This window comes from Poecilia reticulata, linkage group LG22 (genome assembly GCF_000633615.1).
Source record: "Poecilia reticulata strain Guanapo linkage group LG22, Guppy_female_1.0+MT, whole genome shotgun sequence".
NCBI classification, from domain to species: domain Eukaryota; kingdom Metazoa; phylum Chordata; class Actinopteri; order Cyprinodontiformes; family Poeciliidae; genus Poecilia; species Poecilia reticulata.
Genome location: NC_024352.1, coordinates 2,739,108 through 2,759,396, shown reverse-complemented (window position 1 = coordinate 2,759,396; position 20,289 = coordinate 2,739,108). Strand labels below are relative to the sequence as shown.

Genomic DNA, 20,289 nt, shown 5'->3' with positions numbered 1-20,289 from the left:
ACTCTGACCTGAACCTTCAGAGTCACATGAAGACAGTTACAAAGTCAGCCTTCTATCAACTGAAGAACATTTTTGTAGGATAGAATTAAAGGACTGATGTCTCTGCAAGATCTAGAGAAACTCATCTATGTGTTTATCTTTAGTTGCATCGATTACTGCAACAGTGTCTTCACATATGAACCTAACAAATCAATCCTCCAGCTGCGGCTGATCCAGAACGCTGCTGCTGGTGTTCTGACTAAAACAAGGAGGATAGAGAACATCACCCAGTTCTAAAGTCCTTCCACTAAGAGAATAGACTTTAAAATCCTGATGTTAGTTTATAAATCACTTAACGGTTTAAAGTTCTGCTGTTGTTGTATCAACCTTCCAGAACCTCTCAGGTCTTCTGGTTCTGCTCTCCATCCAGAACCAGAACCAAACATGGAAAAGCAGCATTCAGCTTTTATGCACMACAAATCTATAACAAACTTCCAGAAACTGAAAAATAGCTGAAACACAGAGAGCCTTTAAGTCCAGGCTAAAACCTCTTCAGTTTAGAGCTTCGTTTGAACCATAATAAATGGAATATTAACCAACACATTTCATGTGTACGTATGCGCTAACAATAATAGCGCTTGACAAAATGTAATGTCTGTTACTGCTTTTCTCAACTGTTGATTATATGACATGTTTATGATGTGTTTTAACTGCCTTGTTGCTGAAATGTGCTATACAAGTACTCTTGATTGATCAGAAGGTATGTTCCGCTCCTGGTCAAAGCCAGAAGGAGGGTCTTAACACTGTCAATCAATCTCGGGTATGTACTGCTAAACATGTTAAAGGTAGACAAACAACTTACCGCTCCAGGAAAACCGTTTATCTGCTGTTATCATGCTAACTAGCCTGAGCATTCATGGCAGATTCTGTTTTGGACAATCAGGTGTAATGTAGCAGAGAGGAAGGGGGAGGTTGTGAGGAGTGCATACATGGAGGTGATTGACAGCGCTAAGACCCTCCAGCTGGCTGTGATCGGTTGTTTCTGACAGAGCAGTGTGTTTGTTCAGGTGACAGCAGGTCCATGGGGAGAAGCCAGAGGAACTTGATTTTATCACAGATGATCTGTCTCATATTATACTGTCACGACATGGTGATAGTTTTAACAAATATGTAAAAAATATATTAAAGTTACATACTGCAGCTTTAAAGTATGGACTCAAATCTGTGAAAGGACTTCAAACAGGCCGATCATGTTAGAAAGTCCATGCTTTCTGAATTAAAACAATCCTGCCAGGGAATTTTGGGGAAGACTTTACCAGGAAGCCATCAACAAACTGCTTTACGGTATCAGAACTCTAAAGGCCGAGCTGGGTGGGCTCTGAGTATGTGGGGGCAGGGAGTGCGTGTTCTGGGCTGGCAGCATCAGCGGGAACCGGGGAAATGAAGACGAGCCTTTCACAGGCTCCATAAGCTGAACGGAAACCGAGTTGGGCAGTGAAAGGATAGAGTGTGCAGAGAGTAAAGCTAAGGCCTCTGGAACACAGGGCTCAGTGTGCTTCAACGCCGCCCTGCACAGCCACAGAGGCACAAACACACACATCTGCACAGGTAACATCCACGTCTTTAAAAACACCTGATGGCAGAGCCGGACCAAATGCTGGAAAGACAACACAGCAGACTTCACAGTCAGCAGCTCAACAAAGGAAAAATCTATTCATTCATTTGTTTGAGTCTTCTTCTGCTTACTCTCAGAGTCTCCATGGCAACATAGCAACAGTAAAGCCCTGCAATAGTTGGACTCATTTTTATGAAGAACATGTTAAAATGCCAAAGGAAAAACTATCTGCCTTTAACCTGGTTCTTATAGGTTTTAGTATCTAGTCCAGCAGAAACTGTTGCTATGCAACAGGTCTGCAGGTTTCTGTGATTATCAACAGAAAATACAAACATGCAGGGATACAGTAGCCTCTGCAAAGAAACACACACACACACACACACACACACACACACACACACACACACACACACACACACACACACACACACACANCACACACACACACACACACACACCCACCAAGCTGTCTGACTGCCTAAAGAATAATGCTGGTAGAAAATTGCAGAAGCGCTGAGCTGGTAAGTGTGAGATCAGACATGCATCCATGACAACCAGAGACTGAAGATGAAGCAGAAACACAATAAAATGTGTTTTCCACACAGCTAGTTGGCAGAAAATGCTGATGTGCAAAGTTTTCAGAAACAGCTAAACACTAATGTTACGCTTTTCCCCTACACAACATTAGGCCTGTAACACAGAGCAGTAATTGGTGTTGGCTTCTAACCTTTACTTCATGTGACACCACCAAAGATTATAGCTCAGAACTCTTTCAGGCTACAGACAAATCGGTTGTGCTGAGCACCAACCGTATAGCAAAGCAATCTCTTCAAAGTGGATATTATTAAAGTTACATATGGATTGAAAGGGATGCTGAACTCTGGTTCAGGTGTTTCATTGGATGTAGTGCCAGTAGAGCGGACTGCTACCAGTCTCTTTCCCAGTAATTGGTACCTCACCAAAATAATAACAGTGCTACAATTTTTTCAGCAAATATTTTTCTATGTTTTAGACATAGAAAACCAAGGCTGATCTAGATGTTTTTGGTTGAACAGACCTTCTCTGTCCGTCAAATTTAAGAAATTTAAAGCGGGAAGAAATTTTAGGGTGTACCAATTTATACCTTGTCAGATGTTGCTTTTTTTATTTACAGAAAATGTAAACGATTTTTTCTTTGTTTTGAATTATTTCCTCATATTATTAGAACTCTACCAGTATTTTAAAAATCCAGGTTGTCGTCTTATATTTGTACACATTAGACGACAAAACACAAGTCCTTCCTGTTTCTCCAGACTGAAGGTAACAGTCTCACTCATCACTCATAAGGAATTCCATGATCCCACTCAGCAAAATAATATCATGTATTTTGTCACAACTATGACCTCACCAGCCCAGACATACTGTACAGACGTTCTGACCTGACGGCTGGCTGATCTGTCCGCAGGCGGAGCTTTGATTCAGTCCCGTCGGGTCTCTGGTCTGGTTCTGAGGTTTTGCCGGCCCGCAGTCTCTCACCTCCCCCACACTCACCTCGTCCTCCATCTCCTCCCTCCCCCAGGAGCCCTAAAACACGGCAGGTCAAAGGTTACAGAGCGTGAATGTTTAACACCCTTCACTTACCTCCTATTCTCAGTAATAAAATGTAGCATAATCACTGAAACACTGAGCTGTCCATCAACTCAAAGTAAAAGTAATAACCTTTGCAATGGTACAAGAAAAACTTCTGAGGTTTTATTAGGTTTGCTACTAGGGTGGAATTAGATTTTTAGGGTTAACAGTGAAATCCTCAAGATTTCTTTAAACAGCCTGATAGTCTGTAAATTCATGTTTTCAAATGTGCTTGACTCTGGTTTTAAAGTGCAACTGGTCAGCAAACCTCAGGCTGTGGCCTCTGTCCTCTGCGAGTGACTCCCTGATCCATCTTGGTCAACAGGGTCAGCAGAATGCTACGACCTCCAACCTGTTCTACAGTGGACGAGTCAAAGGCCTGCAGGACAAACACAGACGGACAAAACAAACAGGCTCTTAATGACTTTAATCCAAACAGCTTAGGCTTTAAATAAGACCAATCAGATCAAATGAGAAAACAGAAACAAACTTTCCATTTTGTCAAGTGCCATCATCAAAATCATCAAAACACGTCGAATATTTTGCTCAATGTTCAATTATTATGTTTCAAAAGCAACTCTAAACTCTAAGGTGGGTTTTTAGTCTAGATTTAAAGGAACTCAGTGTTTCAGCTGCTTTGCAGTTTTCTGGAAGTTTGTTCCAGATTTGTGGTGCATAGAAGCTGAATGCTGCTTCTCCACGTTTGGTTCTGGTTCTGGATGCAGAGCAGAACCAGAAGACCTGAGAGGTTCTGGAAGGCTGATGCAACAACAGCAGATCTTTAATGTATTGTGCTGCTAAACTGTTCAATGATTTATAAATTCACATCAGTATTTTAAAGTCTATTTTCTCAGTGGAAGGACTTTAGAACTGGATGATGTTCTGTATCCTCCTGGTTTTTTTACAAACCTCTCTGTCCATACATGATTTATGTTTGTAGAGAGATGCTAACGCTGACAATGAATGGTGGATAAATTGTGATACAAAAATAATGAAAAGAGTTGTGGAAAATGCGAGTTATCAATGTCATCAGCAATAATCAGCAGAGGTATTGAATTAAATATTTGCCTGTTGTCTTGCAGCCCTACTATCCTTAATGTATGTAAAATTCATCATGGATATCATGATGTTTGATGCATATCAGCACAAACAGGCATGTTGGAGACATTATTGACCTGACTATGAACTCTAGTCAAATGTAAAGATGGAACCAGAGTGGGCCATGGACAGAACAATGACCCTGAAACAGCAGTAAATAAGCAAGAGAATAGTTGAAAAAGGAAAGAATCAAATCTAGTAGGTTGTGCAGAACCAAGTCTGCAAATCTCAAGAAGCTGAAGCAACGTTAGAAAAGAGACTGGGCCAAAATTCCTCATCGGTTGAGTTTTTGTTGTTCTAAACACAAAACAGTCTTTTTTGGGCAATTTTGATTAAAAAAATTTGTAGATTATAAAAAAACTCTATGTTATTGTCTTACTGCTGATACCAAAACCACAATAGCTCATAGCAGCTAGAGGTAAAAAGATTAACATATTGTATGACATGTATTGAAGATAATATGATGACACTCAATGAAATGTAATGTTTGTTATTGGTTTTCTCAATTGTTGACTATGTGGTGTCTTTTTGTGTTTTTAAAATGCAAAGCACTTTGAACCGCCGTGTTGCTGAAACGTGCTATGATTGATTGATTGATTGACTAATCAGTGAGAATTCAGAGGAGGAAGTGATCCCACAGTCCAGGCATCGACTACTCACCATGTCTTCCACCTCTTGTAGCGAGCTAGAGAAGCTACAGACTTCCTCCTCTTCTGAAACATAAATGGATCAAAATTACAGCAACAAGCAAACACGGCTACAGGAAAAGGATCAGAACTCATTTCACCATACTGGATTTATGAAACAAACAACAAAAGCCACAGGAAATATTACCGAGCCACCTTCTAATCTGTGATTTAAAAACAATTTTTTTAAAAAGAACACAAAAAATTAGTCACACTTCCCTTTAATCTCTTTCTGTGCTCTGTTTCTGAGGTTTAAGTAAAATATTCTGCCAAAAGCAAAAGCATAAACAAACAGAACACAAAGAATAGAACAAAACTAAATTTTCGTCAAACACGAACCATTCTGGAAGGAAACAGAAACTTGGTGCAGTTAGACCAACATGATGAATCAGCATGTTTCCACCATCAGTGACAGCATGACAGCAGGTGAGCTGCTGTCAGCTCATCGCAGAGGAAAACACTTCAATTTTGGACACAATTCTCTCAACAAAGGAACAGATTTTTGCTAATGATTTTTGCATTTATCATCAATTTTATGACGATGCATTTTTTGTGGCAATGAAAAAAGCTGGAATATCAGTCTGCTTCATATTTTCCTCAGGAAATTAAAAAACAATAAATAAATAAATTGATGATTAATGTTTATTTCATTACATTTATTCCCAACTACCTATACGTTTGATAGTCATTTTGACAAGTTTATTTGTTAGGCAACACTTCAGATCTAAAAGGAAGAATCATTTGTGATTTTTTTCTTTCCTAAATAAAAATTCTTAGAACTGGTTAATCTTTTCTTTTTGCAAAGTATGGTAACATCTTCATCCTCTCACCATGGACATTAATGCCACATTAATTCTGGAGCACACAGAATTAATGTGTCCCAGCAGCTTCCAGCTGCTGATCGGCTGAAACTTTAGTGGATCCCGAACATTTTGACTCATTTTTATTCATCAGTCCTCAAATATCCAGCCTGAGCCTGAAGCTTATTTAAAGCTAGAAAAAAATTTGAATCTTTTTTTTCATAAAGGGAAGATGCACCTGGTTTATGAGGTGAGGTCCTGGACGTAAGTTGCAGAAAACGTAACGTGATGTTGCTGCTAGGGGTGCACCGATTTATTGGCGCAGATTTCCTTCATTTTGGGAGAGCAGAGACTAGACATGTGAAGCTGATCTGTTCCCCCGATCTTATGTACCTCAGCAGAGGTCTAAATATCAGCCACTGTCCTCTTCTGCTCTGCAGTGATAGAGGTTTGACTGACTGATCCACTATTAGGTCATGTCTGCATGTTTATAGTTAACAACAATGATTCCAATGTTGCCAACTCAGCTACTTTCTTGCTATATTTAGTGACACTCAGACAAAAAAAATTGGTATTGGACAAAATGGGAATCAGTTCAGTAAAGTTTAGTAATCAGTCCAAAAACTGTAGTCGGTGCAGCCCTAGTTGCTGCTCATACCTGTCAGAGGGGCCAGCTGGTTGACGCTGATGAGTAACTCGCCCTCTGAGATGTGTTTGAGTGCAGCTTCGGTCTCTGCAGTTACAGCGCTGCTACTGCTGCTGCTGGAACTGCTGCTGCTGCTGGAGCTACTGGTTTCCAGATGACTGGGAGGAGGAACAGGACTGGGTTCTGCCTGAGGAGGCTGGGACTGAGCAGGAGCGGGGCTGCTGACCGCCGGCTCCTCCTCTGCTACAGACAGCGCCCTGATGTAGGAGAGAGGATGGAGTTTGACGAGCCACGCAATCTGTGTGTCTGTGTGTGTGTGTGTGTGTGTGTGTGCGCGCGCGTACAGAGAGTGTTCCTGTGACTCCAGCTCTTCCAGCTTGTCCAGTGAAAGTTGTGGGTCCTTCTGTGAGGCTGGGGTCGGGACCTGATGAGCAGCAGAGGAGCTTTCATCGGGCAGACAGGGTTCTGGTGTGGCAGCCGGTGTAGCTACAGGTTCTGAGGTCACAGGCGGAGGACAGTACATTAATGCATGATTGTAATCAAGTATCCTTACCAGAATAATGTTACATGTATATCAGATTATAGAGAGATAAAAAGACTGTCATCATGGTTTGATCAGGCTGGAATGGGTAACAAGGAGATCTAAAAGAGATTACAACAAATGTGTGATCAGCTTCCACACAAGCCTATAAACAGATTACAGGAGGAGAGCAGAAAGACTATAAACCTAGACTATACAATAACCATAAACAGACTGGACTGTAATCAAGTTTTAAAAATTTTATCAATGTAATTTGGGCTGAAATCAGATTGCAGCTGAAGATTTGATTAAAAACACACTCCTATGAAATGTAAAAACCTGTGTCACACCCAGGTCACACTGTAAAAAACTTTAAAAGAAATTCTAAAAATCTAGAAGATCCAACAATCAACTAAGTGGTGTTGAGATACATTTATTTGTAGCCAAATCGCCTGTAGAAAGTGATGGTTGGCCTCTACAGACGCTCTCATGCTGTTGTCACCAGGGCTCCACAACAACCATTACAGATCATCAACATGCCAAGTCATTAACTGGCTGTGAWGCTGGAAAAGTGAAGCATTTTCTCTCTAAACATCACAAACATAAAAGTGTAATGCTTCTAAAGATTTTTATGCTTCTTAAGTTTTGCCAACTACAAACTTTTGGTCCTTTCACACTTAAAATATAAGATCAATACTACTATTAAAGTCTACTGGTGACAGACCTGGAGCTGTGACTGGCTGAGGAGAGTCCTGGGGAACTGGGCTGGATGGTTCAGATGGAAGAGGAGTGGCTGCTGGGGTGGAGTCTTTGCTGAGCTGGGGCCTGCTGGGTGGAGGTGATGGGACTGGTGTCGGGACCAGTGGAGCCGCTTTGTCCTGGTGCAGAAATGTGGAACATAAGAAGGTGAAACAACAGCTCACATCATCTCAGGGATCTGAGGAGCTCTTAGTACCTCCTGTTCTTCTGACTGCGGTGCTTCCGGTCCTGGTTCTGGAGCCGTAGCCACTGCTCTGGTCTGGGACAGCATCTGGGCCACGGTTTCAGTCAGAACCTCGTTCACCAGCTGCCTGATCAAAGCCGAATCCACCGAGATGTTGGCGTCTACAAAGAGCTGCAGACCTCCACCTCCTGCTGCTTCCACTGCAAACGCACGGCGGGTGGAGACAAGACGTTCATCACAAGTTAGGACAGAAACTCACCATGAAACCTGCATTATGTAATAATAGCCTTCAAAATGTAAAACTATGTTACGCAAAATGTCAAAATCCTTGAACACACTTTGTTATACTTTCTGCAACATTATAACATTATATTTTATGCATATTACTATAAAATGTGTAGGTAGTAGGAGCACCAGTGTACTTTTTAAACATGTTTATCAGCTCAACAGCTTATTCAGTACTCAAGAAAAAATGGATACCATGGTAAATTGATCTATAAATAACAAACTATTTATCATTATGATAGCAAAGACAGGGGGCTCTTCCTTAATGAAGACTGGCTGTAGAGCAGGTGTGCCTCTTTACAAAGTCAGATGTCCCGTCAGAGGCGACGGTGGAATCAGTCAGGTAACCAGAATCAGAACATTACATAATGTGCCACATTATTATGTAATAATCGGTGCAAAATCTAAAAGTGTTACTACATAATGCTGTATAAAGTATTACAAGTATTATTTAAGGATTTTTAGTACATTATGCATTTATTATTACATATTGTAGTTTTAATTATGTTTTATTACATTCTGAAGGTCGATGTTATTTCATCATTACATATTGCTGTGTTACCAATATCTGAGGTGAAACTCCGCTCCTCAAGCTCTGATTGGTCAGTGGAGTCATTCTGGGCGGGGTCGGGCGGGGCAGGGCGATACATATCAGCAATCATCCTGGACATCAGCTGCTGCTCCACCCTTAACAGAACCAGCAGCAGCAGAGTCAGACACAGCAGCAGCAGCATGAGTGAAGTCTAGACCCAGGCCTCACCACTCCACCAGCCGGTTCTCCAGGATGTCCTGCGTCCGGCCACGGCCCGCCACAGGAGTCACAATCTCAGCATGGCGAGAGGAGGGGGCTTCAGGCGGGAAGGCCGGGCTGTGGAACCGCACTGGAGCCGGGGAGGGGCCTCCCTCCAACACCATCACCTCCTCACCCACATCACTGTTCTCCGCCTGAAGAGTCATTGGTGCAGAGCAGAGGAAAAGCTTTCTCACTGCGACTGAAGGGAACAGAAGTTGGTCTGATGTGGCAGCAGATATTTAGAGTTTTACAACCTTCACCCTGGTGACCAGCAAAGAAACTTTCTCCACAATGTTTTTCCAGAGTGTCTCAGAAAGCCAATAATATGTACGTCAGCCCAGAAATATTAAAACTATGTAAGTCAGAAGAACACTTTGTTTTATAGTTGGGAGCTTCCTTTATAACACCGAAGAAACTGTTGCCATGGTGAATCGATGTATTCCCACCAAACTGATAATGGTGTTTCACTGCAGTATGCTACGATCACAAGAGTTTATGAAACATAAAATCACCTCAATCAGGCCGACCTGATCCGTTAACAAGATAAACACAGTATGTTGCTGTGTGCTAATCTATCTGTGTCCAGCAGGAGGCGCTACTGATTCACTAAATAAGTCAGGAAGAGAGGGCAGTTACCTGGTGGACATCAGTGACAGAGAGAAAGATATTTCCAGGGAAGCTGTTTTCTTCATCCTCGTCATCTTTTAGAGGCTCTGCTGCTTTGATCTCAATGATGTGTGATGGAGAAGATGGGGGCTTTTCTGGAACCACCTGCTGCTTCTGTCAACATCAAATCACCAGAGTGAGCACTCAGACATTTTTTTTCCACGAGAAATTATCTAGAAATAGTCAAATTAAAGTATTTCTCAAGTAGGATTTAAAAAAAGAATAATTCTGTTCCGGCCAGCGCCCCACGCCCCCATTTGTAATGCATTATGTAACATCAACATCACATATGACTGGGTCCATGGGGTCTTCTCACACCACTGTTCTTCTGTTTGCTGTTAGGGCTTGGGGCCGGCAGCGCTCCGGTTCTCCCAGGATCGTTCAGATTTTTAGATCGTGGCTCTTAATTCCAGTGGCGATCAATTCACTTCAATTCAAGTCAATTCAAAAGGAAACTAAATGTTGTTGTAAATCATATTAATTAAAATTTTTCAAAGAGTTACAGTCAATAGTGAGACTGTTGGCAGGAAAGATCTCCTGTAGAGGTCTGTATAACAGCAAATCTGAAGAAGCCTCTGACTGAAGACACTGGTTTTGTAAAACAGCCTTGTGAAGAGAATGGTCAGGGTTGTTCATAATTATCTTGATTTTATGAAGAATACTTCTTTGCATCATCACCTCCAGAAGTTAAAACAGTCATCCCCAGAACAGAACCAGCCTTTTTTATAAGGTTCTGGAGCCTTTTCAGATCTCCCTTCAGTTTGCCCTTTACAGGTGTGCTCCCATTGGCATTTTGGGGTTGGAGCTCTCCTGCGCCCCCCTGTGGATGGGAGATTCTGTGCTTGGTAGCTCATGTTCAGTGTTTGTGTGCTGCTAGGGGGTGGCTCTGTGGAGGAACCCACATCAGGGCTTGTGGGCAGGGGGCCCTCTGTGGACAGGGCCGGCGTCGAGGCCGGGGCCGGCCCCATCCACAGGAAATCCTTAGTGATGCTCCACTTGGGAAGGTAAAGCTGTCGGGTCTCACCTCGACACTCAGACAACAATCCTGAGGGCTACACTGCCTGACAGGACACTCAAAGCAAAAAAACAAATGGAGGCGCTGCTGATTCACTAAATAAGTCACGGGTTACCTGGTGGACATCAGTGACAGAGAGAAAGTTATTTCCAGGGAAGCTGTTTTCTTCATCCTCGTCATCTTTTAGAGGCTCTGCTGCTTTGATCTCAGTGACATGTGATGGAGAAGATGGGGGCTTTTCTGGAACCACCTGCTGCTTCTGTCAACATCAAATCACCAGAGTGAGCACTCAGACATGCATTTTTTTCAACATACGAAAAAATAATGAAGTTAAAGTAAATTTAGTTACTGAGCAATTACTTGTTGTGGATCAACTGATAAATAAACCCAGAACAAACATTGAAAACAGAACACCACAAATAATCGAGCATTTTCAAAAACAGTTCCAAGCTTTATGTAAAAAAAACACACAAAAAAACAGGAGAAATTCCCAACACTGGCCACCAGCAATAAACCACATTTCTTCCTGTTCATCCAGGAATGAGTGGGTTTCATGTGGAAGACCTGGACTGGTCTGCATCGTGAGACAGAAAAACACTTTGACCTTGCCAAAGTCTAGAGTTAAATCCAGTTCAGATCACATAATATCACCTAAAGAAGGATGTTCCTACTCAAAGCCCCTCCAACGTTACTGAATTAATGTGTCTGGTTGTGAATTAAAACATTTCTGTAAAACAGTGGGCTAGAATTCCTCATCCCTTAACCTTCAGCTGCCTTCAAAAATTCTCCATCAGATTCAAGTGGGGAGAGGCTGAGCAGCTCCAAAACGCTCTGTCCTCGTCCTCTGCAGAAGAAGAGGACTTTTTTCTGGTCTCTTATGTTTCCATATGTTAATTCATATAATGGACACAAAGTATCTGAAAATGTAACAACCACACCTAAAAAAAAAAAGAACAAAACAACAACTGACATCTAGTGAGTGGAAATTATGACAGAGTGAGAATTTCTGCTCTTGGGCAACATTCAGTCAGTTTCTATTTACTAAATGAGGCAGATAAAACCAAACGCCATAACACTTTAGCCCTTTAAAATTTTACTTGTGAATATGAGGAATGACTTGGAATCTTTAACAAAACACTTGAGGTTGCACTGAAGTGTTTGGATGAATGTTATGTGGCATAATGAGCAGACTTATGATGCAGTTCACCTGGTGATTGTTGGCTCCATTGTTGACATTCGCCTTGCTCTCTGGCAGAGGAACAGGAAGTACTGATGCTCTGTCCTGAACACRCTCACACCTGGAGGAGGAGTCCATCCTGGGAAGACCTGCAAAAGCAAACATGTATGATGTCATTTTTAGATCTATACTACTTTCATTATTCCTTTAAATGAAGCTCATTATAAATGATTCTTTTATTTAAAAAAGAAAGAGACAGCAAATTTCACACCTGTTCAACTGGCTGGATGTCCCAACTAATTCAAGCCAAAGTGTATTTTTTCATGCAAATTAAATGTCTTCAAACCCCAATGAACTGAAGCAACATCAGAAACAATGTGAGAAACAGAGAAACTACTGAACGTACGGCGACTAATGTTGATTCTACCTGAGGATTGTGACATCTACTCAGTTTTGTATGCTTGGCTTCTTGAACTTAGCTTCCATCTTTTATTTGTAAATAATGGGTTTGGTTGTGTGTTCTTGGTGTCCTTCAGGTTAGGTTTATTTTACAACCTGTCATAGACAGCAGAGCTACAGTATAACTCCACTTTAGATGACTCAGTGGCATCTTTTGTTTTTATAGCTAATTACTACACCATAAGACATGACGGACAGGTCCAGAGTGCTAGAGAAAAAAGAACTTGCTAAGACCACACTAATAAGAATTCATCTTCAAATAAATTGTTTTTGAAAAGTCATTTGAACCATTTAAGGGTTTCAACCTCAGTGTACTGGAATCTTATACACACCCCAATTTTTATTTCCTTTTTGTAGGACAGACCTGATCAGATACATGCTGGTGTTGTAGTGTTTATGTGTTCTTAAAACTAGTCTGTAGCAACCAAGACACTATCAGGCCATGAGACTAATACAGTAGAAATTCCTTCCAAAGAAGAAAACAGATGAGTGCGATCCACATTTACTCCATCTTGAAAATACGATTTAAAAAATTTGACCAAAAACCGTCTCCAATGCTTACAACAATCCATAATTCCCTCAGCTGCTCCCTCCCTGATGCTCCCTCAGTAGCATCACTGCTACTGAGGACAGAAGATTTGTGAAAGAAAATCCTGGTGTTTCTTATATTTAAGAGCCAGGGGTCTTAACAGGCACAGACGGAGTCACACTCCAACAGGCTGTTGGAGTCATACAACTAATGTTTCACTTAACCCCCCCCAAAAAAAAAAACAGGGATCCTACACATATTTTATTACCATTATGCCAGAGTTAATCCTTTGATAAAGATTAAATATGAGTTTACTGCATAAATTTAAACTAAAGAGAGGTTGTAAATACAAAACTCAGCTAGCTGGACAGACAGATGGATGGATTGACAGCAACATGAGTAAGAGTGACTGTGCTCAGAGTGTAGATGTACAGTGGTTTACTGACGCAGTGGGATTGCCCTGGCACCAGTGGCGAGCTCTGCACTGTTCACCACAGGTCGAGCAGAGTGGAGTAAGGATAAGTGAACGTGTTGGGAAGCTTGTCCCGCTGACTGACTGAGGACTGGAGCAAAACTGGTCTGAGTCTTACAGGACTTCAGCCTTATACCTGACAGGAGACATAGACCACAGTCCAATCAGGGAAATGAACAGTCTCCACAGATGAACAGAAGTGACTGGATGTATCTCCTGACCTCTGATGCTTTCCACCAGGCGGGGGTGCTGTTTCCTGCCGAGAGGAGACACAGGAGAGCTAAAACGAGGGTATGGGCTCTTCTTCAGGGTTCGCCTGAGACCTTCGTGAGGGAGTCTGCCGTACAGTCGAGTCAGATAAAGCTCTCCATCCATGTCGTTTTGCTGGCTGCCCATCAGGTTACCTGGGACTCCAGCAGGCTCTGCCTCCTGCAGTCACACAAAAAATCAATGATAAAGTTATCACCTGGACTTCACTGACCAAAAGAACATTTAGCCCCATCAGCAAAATCAGGAATGACCATTCTGTGTCCAGCAGTCTGGTCTTTGCCTCCTCTTCCCATCACTGGCTGATTACTCGTTCCTCTGGGCATGCTCACTGGCTTCCCCCTGCCTGCAGCCCTCTGCTGGGACTTTGTTGCATTTGCTGCTCTGCGATGAATGGCATCTAGAGGAGGCATGGCACCCTGAGCAGGGGGAGGATGACCCAGAGTCTGAAGAAATGAGACAGCTTAGAAAACTTCATCAGGACCTTATTAGGCCTGTTGGAATAAGCAATAAATTAGTTAATCGCACAATAAATTAAAACAAGATCAATAACTTCCATTTTTGTGATCTAGCATTTTTTTTCTTTTCTCTCTCTTTCTACCAAAAACTAGATGACAAAAGTCTTCCATTTTTTGAAGGACAATTTTGTTTACAAAAACTTCATAATTCATTTTATTTGCCGTTTACGTTGTTTTGTTTATTTATTTTGTATATTTAAAATGTCTTCTGGGTCCAATGTTAAATTTTTATTAGAATTTAAAGTTTATTACTCTTTGAGAATGTGTTCTTGCATTGTTTTGTCATTACCAAAGCAGAAGGGAAACAATAACTTTCAAAAATGTTCCACAAAAGTGTGACTCAGTGAATCCAATACCCTGAAACAAAAATGGTAGCCTTCTATTCACGTCACAGGCATGCATCATTTGTGTTGTTTTGTCACATAAACTCTCAGTGAAGTACACTGCAGCATGTAGTTGCACAATGCAAAAATGTGAGAAAAAAAATGCTTGAAGCTCTGCAAACCAAGGAGAATAAAGAAACACAACATAAATGAAAATTATGCAGATCAGGACTGATTCTAGATTTCTGAATGTTTACCTGAACGTCTCTGGTTAAAGCGTTGATCCAGGCATCCACTGTCTTCTTTATCCGGACCTCTTCAGTTAGGTCTCTGCAGGCGACAAAAGTAGACTTTACTCTTTTTCCCCACAGTGTGGAAACATGCATTTTAGCTTAATTAGCTTCTCTGAGTTGCCCTTAGAATGGGGGTTGCTTGTTTAGTCTCCTGTGTTGCCCTGGTATGGACAGTGACTGGTCCATTGGCACCTGAAGACAGGCACCAGTGACCAGCCCCTCCTCCAGATTACACCAGTGATAATGTGTGTGTGCTCACACTTACCACCAACTTACTATTAGCATTAGCTATGTAAACATGCGTCACCTGTTAGCAGCCAAGGCTTCCAGTTGGCAGTGTAGGATTTCTCCGTTCTTAGCCTTCAGCAGAGCGTCCAGGTTGTTCTCCAGAACTTTCTTCCGTCTCCGAGCCTGTCGGAGAACCTGGCCTGCCTCCTCCAGCGTAGAGGAGCCACCAGGTTTCCTTTGGAGCAGTGAAAACTGGGACTGATGGGAAAGGGTTTGAAGACTCTGGCTAGATGGACCCTGGACTTCCTGGTGAGTTAATAAGGGCCCAGTTTGGGGTGGTGTGGTAATGGGCATCAGATTCTGAGAAAGGGGCTGATTACATTGGGACTGCAGTTGTGGACCCACGTTCTCCTGTGACTGTCTGTGTTGGACATGGGAAGCCTGAAACAGGGGGTGAGTGTTTTGAGGGTCGGTTGGTTGAAGACTGCTTGGCCGGGCCTGGTGCTGATCAGAGTTTGACTGGTAGAGCTGGTTTTCATGGAACTGAACCTGGACTTCCTTTGGCTTGGATCTGCTCTGGTGGGGCTCAGGTTGGCTTTGTTGGGTCTGGAGCCAGCCTGGGGAGTCTTCTTGCTGCTGAATGAACGAAAGTGGTTCATACACTTAACACTGGAAAAATATCCCTTAGCCTGAACCAATGGTCTCAAACTCTAGTTCTCAAGGGGCCGGTGTCCTGCAAAGTTTAAATGCCTCTTTGCTTCGGCACACCTGGCTCCAGTATTAGCTCATTTGCAGAGCTCTGTAGAGCATACTAGCACCGTTACCTTTCTACCCGTTTCTACTACAATCTTGTAAGTGGAGTTATATTGACTACTCACGGTCAGCAGCCTCTTTATCTCCGTCTTCAGACACTCCATCTGCTTTAACATATCACTGGCTCTCCTTACCGCTTCCTGAGTGTCGTTTGCTAAAGACTGAAGATGAACGCTTGCAGCCACAGGATTAGCTGGATGCTGCTGGAGATACAGGTTGCTCCTGAAGCAAAGAAAAGACCCACAGAAACAGAAATAAAAGAACCTGTTGCACACACCAATTCTATATTGCTATAAAATGTTGAGGTTTGTACATTATCTATTCATCTAAATAACAGACAAGTAACTGCACATTTTAACTGAATCTATAAAGTACAGCGCAGATTAATGGCAAGAACAGTTTTCTTAAAGAGACCCCACAAATCCATTAGAAAAAGTTGATTTAAATGTTGTCCAGTTCATCCCAAAGAACTTAATAAGGCAAAAAGGCTTGATTAATTTCCAGTTGGGTTCAACACGCCACCATCAAAATATTAAGTGCAACACTGCACTTAATGTAATAGTTTGTAGATTAATGTTTCAAGAGTCATGAATTCACACAGCAAGTAAAATAAGCATTGGATATGTCAATGTTTTTCTAGGTTTTAMTTGTAGGTTTAATAGGGCAAATATCAATAATCATAGTAAGCTACACAGTCATAGAAATCAAAAAGCTAATTATGTGGCTTTGTGGTCAAAGGGGGCATCAGTTTTCTGAGTTTATGTTTGTTTTTTTTAATTAAAACTGGTTGGTTCCTGTGTGGTTCTTTACTAAAGAACAAGAGAAATGCAAAAAATATATCAGTCCACTATCAGTAACCACTAAACAAAGAAATGACAGGAATGTGAGAATAGCTAGAGGTAACTGTGAATTAGCATAATGTGATTGGGCCATTAACATATTAGCTCATAAATATTATGCCAACACCCTTATTCTAAACTATACAACCCATTAACAAACTTAGGGAGATTTTGGACTGTTTCTTCACTGTTAAACTGATACAATACGCTTTTCTTCAGCAGTGGAGTCTTATGCACCGAGTATTTATAGAGGCTGTTGTGTTTCAGTGCATTACTTATTTTACTCACGGGAAAAACTGCACCTAGTATTTGCAAGTCTTTCTAAAGCTCCTCGACTCTTGGGACGATTCTTATTATTCTTTTGACTCCTCTGTTCAAAATCTCCCAAGGGTCACCTGGTTCTGGCTGGTTAATTGGGAAAATATGTTCTTTCCACTTCCTGATTATGGCTCCAGCGTTTAGAGTAACATTGACGTGTACAATATTTATCTTACCCACTGCTTTTGGCCAGTAGGTTGTACTTTGACCACCCTTGACCGACTCCCTTGATATTGTGGTAATGGAAAGAAAGATGGGAAAAAAATACATACGTTTTTTGTGACATTGTTTAAAGTTACCTCATTTATCTAAATTACTGATGCCAAATTTTAATGTCTGAATAATTGCTTGAAAGATATGATACTCAGGTTTGTTTCAACTATACTTCTTGCAGTCCAGAACAATGTCTCTGGGATTTTTGAAGTTACCACTTGGCTGTAGAGACAGGATTATGCTGGATTTCTGAGTAAAATCAGACAGATGTCATAATGACAGCAGGGCCTGATGGTTGTGCCAGAAAGGTTTTGACTTTAGTCTCAGCCCCTATTCTGACACACGACACCTTCAACATCTACAGCATTTCACACAAGACTCAAACTACAGTTGGGTGACTTGGGTTGAGACGGAGAGGAGMATCGGACAAAAGCTTCTATACAAACACAATCTTCTATCAGCTATGTCTCACTGTAGATTCAGGCTAAACACGGACAGTGTTGGGTATTAAAAGGTTAGAGTCTGAGAATCCATTGTGTGAATGCAGACGTGAACCGTTCTCTGCCTGCAGCTGTAAAATGAGTGGGGATAAAATGGCTGCCGCTCCGACCTCCTGCTCTGTCATGAAGCTGCTCAGAATGATCCCGAACAGCTGTTGAAGACGGTCTGTCTCTGCTGTTGCTAAGCAACACAACTGGTGGAGGATAGCAGCCGCTGTTCACAAAGGGAAAGTCGTTTATTTACAGTCTCACGCTGCCCCCCTCTGACCTGGTTTGCATTAATCTTCCTAAGACTGATCTGAAGAAGGTTCACAAGGAAGTGTTTTGGAAAGATTATGCAGCAAACATTAAAAGGATGAATATGTGTAGTATAATCTCCTGACAAGGGGCAAAAACATTAAAGCTAGAAGGAGAATGTTAAACAGTTTGCTTCTTCAGGTGACAAAGTCTGAAGAAGATTTCCAGTATTATAATTATATTATAATAATATAATTATAATAATTATTGAATCCAAATATGAAATTATTGCCAGGACAGTTTAACATTCTAGAAAGTTTCTGCTTCTTTTCAGTCTAAAACACTACAATAACAAAAAGATATTGATTAAAAAAGAATTATAACATTAAAAAAACGCTTCTCTTAGAGTGATTGTGTCAAACAAAGAAACGCAGCTTTCCTTTTTCCTTAGGTATCAAAATATTTAACTTTGCAAGTTCTCATGTGTTATTGACTATTAGATTACATCTCAGTTCTTGTTAATCATTTCAAAACCTTGTTTAGATGAGAGTCCTCAAGCAACACAACACTAGTTGAAGCAACTAGCAACTTGGTTGCTCCACAGTGAAGATCTCTGCATAAAGGAAATTGAAACAAGTCTTTTGTCAGACAAGCATGTGATCTGAAATGTTTTCCTGTTCGAGGTTCAAGTCATCAGACTAGAACTGTAGCTCACTGAGATGCCCGTCATCTCCACATAACCCGCTGCGGCTCCAGACCTGCTCCATCGCTCTGGAGCAAAAAGCTCTCCAGTTGGAATTCCTTGTTATGAAAAGTCTAAAGTCCAGTTTGTAGTGTGGTAAGATACCTGGTTTCACAAGCTGTTTTTTGTTCTTCAAGCTCTTCTCTCACAGAAGCATTACATGACCATTGGGCTGCAGGTGGTTTCAGTGAGGGCTTTTCATTTAGATGAGTCTGTATCTTTAAAGAAAGCCAGTTTGATCCCCCAGCTCAGCACAAATAATTTTTTTAAAAATGTACCACTTGACTATTTTTGTCTCATAACTCTAAGAACATTTTAAGAAAAGCAAAATAGTTGACCTACAGCATCTAACCTTGGCAGGGATGGACCCTCATAACCTGCATTTTCATCCTCATTTGAGAATAAATGTCTTCAACAAATTGGCCGCTATGTTTTGTCTCTAGTTCTGGTTTCTTCTTCTTCCATATTGAAGATCTACTCAGAACCTGATTATGATGCACAGCACAAAATGTACTATTTCAAATTTCTTCCCCAGCATTGAAATTGCAAATTAAAAATAAACGGCTTATCTGTGTTTGTGGTGCATGGTATTTTTTTTGTTTTGCTTTTTTTTTTGGGTGAGATTCGGTGGTGCATTGGTTTGAAATGTGTAATCTATCTATGTGTTTAGAGAGGAGGTAAAAATAGAGAGCAAAGCAGGTAAACTTCATATATGTTGGTGGGAGCCGTGTTGATCAAGGACAAAAGGTCAGACTCAGAAATGCTTCATTCGTCAGTTACAAACATTCAGAGGAATGTGATCACATCGCGAGGGGGAGGGGACACAACTGAGTCTCTAGGTGAAGGAATGTGTGTGTGTGTGTGAGGGTGCGGGGGGATGCTTGGTAAATGATGTCGCTGCTTAGAAAAAAAAATTAAAAAGAGGAGTCTGTGGGGAAGAATCAGCGGCTGGCTGAGCAGCTTCACTGACGCCGCTGACGGCCAGAAACACGTTTTATTCATCGGTGTTTTTACTGTAATAAATCAGCTCAGTTCAGATTATACACAACGCATTCTCTGCCTCCCCGTTTCCGCCGCACATTCCTGAATAAATTACGTTTGCAGTCAGGAAGTTGTAACCATGGCAACCACATCTTCCTCCACAGCAACAGAGGAGGAGGGGTGAAAACTGCAGGGATGTACAGTCAGGAAAGGAGACAGATTATAGTAAGAAGAACTGTATGCTAAAGCTCTCTGTCTCCACGGTAATATCAACAGTCTTTCTCTCCCGTTTATAGGTATGGAATTAATATGCATCAGAAATCAGCCAATGACTCTTTGAATAATTTTTAATTAACATGAATTACAACAATATTTAATTTACCTCTCTGATCAATAAAGTATTTTTGAATTTAAAATGGTACTTTCTGCATTCTAAAGGCTGTCTGAATACGTAACAAACGTGCATCTGCATTTACTGACTTTACTCATCAGTCCAACCATCTCCATCACATTTGGAGTCAGAGAAGAACATGTTCAGCTAACAGGAAGTGAGCAGGTCTCAAAGAGGCTCAATCTAAATCCAGACAGAAAGAAAAAGTGCAGTATGGAGACTTTGTGCGACAGAATGGCTGAGCCAGCAAACTGAAAACCATCACATTAGACACCTCATCAACCAATCACATGACGGCTGAACTGAAGCCAGGTTTTGATATTACGTGTTGAGTT

The 20,289-nt window shown here is 41.4% G+C and overlaps 1 protein-coding gene across 3 annotated transcripts in view; it reads right to left on the bottom strand.

Moving 5' to 3' along the window:
- kiaa0586 (KIAA0586 ortholog) overlaps nt 1-20,289 on the bottom strand; it is a 36,904-nt gene that overhangs the window by 2,337 nt on the left and 14,278 nt on the right. Inside the window, exons 8-25 of one of the 3 annotated variants that reach the window (XM_008398690.2) lie at nt 15,799-15,955; nt 15,000-15,556; nt 14,657-14,729; nt 13,813-14,004; nt 13,513-13,720; nt 13,266-13,427; nt 11,862-11,980; nt 10,770-10,913; nt 9,610-9,753; nt 8,941-9,125; nt 8,743-8,867; nt 7,908-8,095; nt 7,677-7,830; nt 6,777-6,927; nt 6,445-6,689; nt 4,961-5,013; nt 3,471-3,581; nt 3,013-3,157 (exon numbers count right to left, since the gene is read on the bottom strand). In XM_008398690.2, the coding sequence (XP_008396912.1) occupies nt 3,013-3,157; nt 3,471-3,581; nt 4,961-5,013; nt 6,445-6,689; nt 6,777-6,927; nt 7,677-7,830; nt 7,908-8,095; nt 8,743-8,867; nt 8,941-9,125; nt 9,610-9,753; nt 10,770-10,913; nt 11,862-11,980; nt 13,266-13,427; nt 13,513-13,720; nt 13,813-14,004; nt 14,657-14,729; nt 15,000-15,556; nt 15,799-15,955 (3,113 nt within the window). The remainder of the gene's footprint in view (nt 1-3,012; nt 3,158-3,470; nt 3,582-4,960; nt 5,014-6,444; nt 6,690-6,776; nt 6,928-7,676; nt 7,831-7,907; nt 8,096-8,742; nt 8,868-8,940; nt 9,126-9,609; nt 9,754-10,769; nt 10,914-11,861; nt 11,981-13,265; nt 13,428-13,512; nt 13,721-13,812; nt 14,005-14,656; nt 14,730-14,999; nt 15,557-15,798; nt 15,956-20,289) is intronic. The other 2 variants (XM_008398691.2, XM_008398692.2) reach the window with 2 other exon arrangements.